This window comes from Eleutherodactylus coqui, chromosome 4 (genome assembly GCF_035609145.1).
Source record: "Eleutherodactylus coqui strain aEleCoq1 chromosome 4, aEleCoq1.hap1, whole genome shotgun sequence".
NCBI lineage: Eukaryota > Metazoa > Chordata > Amphibia > Anura > Eleutherodactylidae > Eleutherodactylus > Eleutherodactylus coqui.
This window is the reverse complement of record NC_089840.1, coordinates 32,604,006-32,607,905: the sequence shown is the minus strand read 5'-3', so window position 1 is coordinate 32,607,905 and position 3,900 is coordinate 32,604,006. Positions and strand designations below refer to the sequence as shown.

Here is a 3,900-nt window from a genome sequence, read left to right as displayed (position 1 = left end):
ACACCCAACCAACCAACTCCTTTTATGCTTCTTTTAATCTGCAAGTCCAGCAGATAAATTGTGGACTGCCAAGCGGTGAGGCCGGAGCATGATGTTCTGGCTGGTGAAATTCCAGTAGAAAGTTGGACACTGATTAACATAATTTTGTATAAAATTTTTGGTTTTTATTAAATATGCACTTAAAAGCCCATCAGGGAACATACAAAAAACCCACAAGACTACAGACAAATAAGAGCTTCATAGCACATTTAAATAAGTTAGATTTCCTGAGACTCTACGACTTTAGGTGTTATAGTCTTCTTGGGCAGAAGGACGGAGTGGATATTTGGCAGGACGCCTCCATCTGCAATGGTGACCCCATCAAACAGTTTGGACAGTTCCTCGTCGTTCCTGACCGCCAGTTGGATGTGTCTGGGCATGATCCGGGATTTCTTGTTGTCTCTGGCCGCGTTTCCCGCCAGCTCCAGGACCTCGGCACACAGGTATTCCAGGGTGGCAGCTAGGTAGATGCTGGCACCAGAGCCGATCCTCTCCGCATAGCTTCCATTCTTCAGGAACCGGTGGATACGGCCCACTGGGAACTGGAGCCCGGCCTTGGCAGATCTGGAGGACTTAGCAGCTGTGGATTTCACCGTCTTCTTGCCACGACCGGACATTGTCAGAATAGTTAGCTAAAAAAAAAAAATAAAGCCAACATTGAGTTTCCAAGGCTTTTATCAATTACTTGCAACTTAAACTATACTTGTAGTTATAGATCACCATGTTCTGTAGTACCAACTACAAGCTTTAACTTTGCAGCGTGGTGATCAGCGTTTTCTCCTTTCAGAGCGTCAGCACCTTACAGAAAGGTCCAGGAGTCTTGTGCAGTCTTCTAGGCACACAGGACAAGCTAGAAGTTTCTGCAGCAAAGTTGCCACTAAATACAGTAGAAGCAGCACAATGAGACCCATGATGCCCAGGAACAGATTGCAGGGTACCATCTGCCGCTTTGGCACAAGAGGACCCTCTTAAATCAATCCTTCAGTTTTGGGCCAAAAATTCTGTTCCAGGACCTGCAGTTGTCTTTGCCATCCCTCCAATCTGTTGGTTCTAGGTCCCATCTTCAGTTGGCCAACAGTCCTCATGATACCCAATACCAACAGAACATTGGTATTATTAGACTACCAATGCACTTAATCTGCTCTGATCGGCCAGAGCTGGTCACATGGTCTGCACTGGCCACTCAGATCAGTGCGCATTAGGTAGTTAGAAAGTTGTGCTGCCATCTTGAACAGCTGAAGATGGGGCCTGGGGGATTGGAGGAGCAGTAGAGAAGAATGCCCCCTCCACTCTTGTCCAAATTTTGTTCTGAAACTGGAAGGTCAGTTTAAGGGTGTATTCACATGGGCAAGTTTCTTGTGAGAGTTCTATGCATTGAGATAGACCATTGGTTTCAATGGGTTTATTTACAGGTTGATCCTTCTTACAGCGATGCTGAAAAATAGAAAGCTGGAACTTGCTGCGATTCTCCTGCAAGTCAGCAGAAAGCTCACCCATTGTTTCCAGTGGGTGGGGGTGGAGTATTGCATTTGCATGTACATGCAAGTGCAAGGCGTTTTCATTTTTACGATAGCAGACGTGCGGCACAGGATTAAAGCCTGTGCTCCTGCCATCAAGTTAGTCACGGCTGGGAACCCAGAGGAGAAGGGAGAAGGGTTAACTTTTACCTTCTCCATTCCCAAGTATATTAGTACTAAGAAGTGAAAGTGTTTCTTCCACTACGTGAGATGGCGATCACATGACTGCTGGGCAGAGGTGTAATTTGAAGCTGCTAGGCCCCAGAACAAAATCTGGAACTGGGCCCCCAACTATAAAGCTTTATTGATAGTATTGTTTGCAATATGGGGGAAGAGAAACTTTATGGGCCCTCTATGGTGACCGCACCCTCTGCGCCCCTATACTTACACCCCTGCCTTTCGGTGTTCCTTGTTACAGCAGAGCTGCAGGATCTTAGCAGACCCTGGTCAGCTCTGCCAGCTACTATTGTCACTACAGGGGGAGGTTTTCCCTGTAACTGGGGCTCTTATGGATGGCCCAGCTACAGTGGGAAAGTATGAAATATAAAGACAATCAATGTTAATGACCAAGGAGGTCTTATATGAAGTCATGGGGGACATAGATGGTAAAAAAAATAAAAAAATAAAAAGTTACAAAAAGTAGTTAAAAAAAAAATAAAATATATACATAAAAGAAGATTACCCAAAGTCGACGCCAACCAAAACAGTCACCATTTGTGCCCTGTAATATCTCAAAATGTCTGAAACAAGATGAGGAACCCATTCCCATACGTTATTCAGTCAGTGGAAAAAGATTTGAAAGATAGCCCTACGTGTAAAAAAAATTATATATATTTTTTTTTACCCATGTGGTGGCCTTACCCACCTATCAAGCAGTAAAGCCGCCAAATGGGTAAAATCAATAAGTAGTGTCTGGTCCTTAAAGATGTTTTCCAGGGAGAAGACTACTGATTACTTATCCTCAGGATAGGTCATCAATAGTTGATCAGCTGGGGTCCGTCGCTCGGGATCCCGACCGATCAGCTGGGCGGGCGCATGCTGTCAGCGACGCAAATACACAGATGTCAGAGCGGAAGTCTCTGCACTAACCTCTGTAGTGGCCGGCGCTTGCAACTGCAGGTATGGCTCTGCAGTTGAAATCAATGCAAGCAGTTACAAGCGCTTATATAGACAGATAACCCACAAAACCAGGAAGACTGTGCATGACCGCGTGCGTGATATACTGTCATACACCGGCTCACAGCAGTAAAATACCGCATTATACACCATGTTTTACCTCATGCTCGTGTAGAATTACGAGTTTGAGCTGCTGGCGTTTTTGCTGACAATTGCTGTAAGGGCAGCTGATGATGTTGCAGCTTATTAGTAGTGCTAATTGCTGAGCGGCAGCTGCAGGCACAGGTGCCACCCAGCAATTGTCAAGTGCAAGTACTAACACCGCGCGCTAATGCTCATGTAATAGCAGGGTACCATTACATGCTGTGTTACTGGCCGGCAAGACACAAGAGGCGCTACACAGACAACAGCCAGCACTGGACTTCAGTTCAGCGAGACATCTGGCTGTCATCTGTAGCGCCTCCTGTCTTTTGCAGGGCAGTAATGCATAGTAGCAGCCTTGGGGCTCATTCACATGAGGGAATTAGCACAGCTAACTTACATGCACAAAAAACCCACAACTATTAGAACCAATGGTTCCTCTGGAAACGGTCAGACAAAAAAAGTTTAGCCGGAACAGAAGAAGCCAATCTCCCCGTTGCGTGAATATATGGCCGCTGCCCGTGTTTAGGACAGTTTAACGCGAATGCAGTGTAGGACCGAGTCACACAATTAGATAGCCATGCAGACACAAAGTCACGGCCAGCTGCAGTAAGATTTTGATGTTCATGTGAACGAGGCCGCAGGTTTCCTGCACGCGGGCGGGCGCGATATCATGCGGTTTACCCACGGCAGGGGTGTAACTATAGGGGATGCAGTTGCACCCGGGCCCAGGAGCCTTAGGGGGCCCATAAGGCCTCAGTATAGGGAGCCCAGTACTATGAGTAAATCATTATAGTTGGGGGCCCTGATGCAGGTTTTGCATTGGGGCCCAGAAGCTTCAAGTTACGCCCCTGACCCACAGTAATGTAGGGATGCTTCGACGCAGCTGATCAATAGTTTCCAATGGTAAACCGCGCATCCCACTCGCTTGCGGGTTCCTAGCTCATTGAAGACAATGGGCGATGCGGTCCAGGAAATGCAGAACATAACAGGCCAGGATGCTTTCCCACACTGCAGAGTACATTTTTGCTCATGTACGTATATGAATCGGGTTCAGACTCATGCATCCCACAAGACTTTCTCAGCG

At 46.8% G+C, this 3,900-nt stretch overlaps 1 protein-coding gene across 1 annotated transcript; it reads right to left on the bottom strand.

Annotated features, from left to right (window-relative positions):
- Nucleotides 1-257: 257 nt before the first annotated feature.
- LOC136626451 (late histone H2A.L3-like) lies at nt 258-656 on the bottom strand. The gene has a single exon (XM_066601516.1). The coding sequence runs from the start codon at nt 654-656 to the stop codon at nt 258-260; it is 399 nt and encodes a 132-aa protein (XP_066457613.1).
- Between the last annotated feature and the right edge of the window lie 3,244 nt (nt 657-3,900).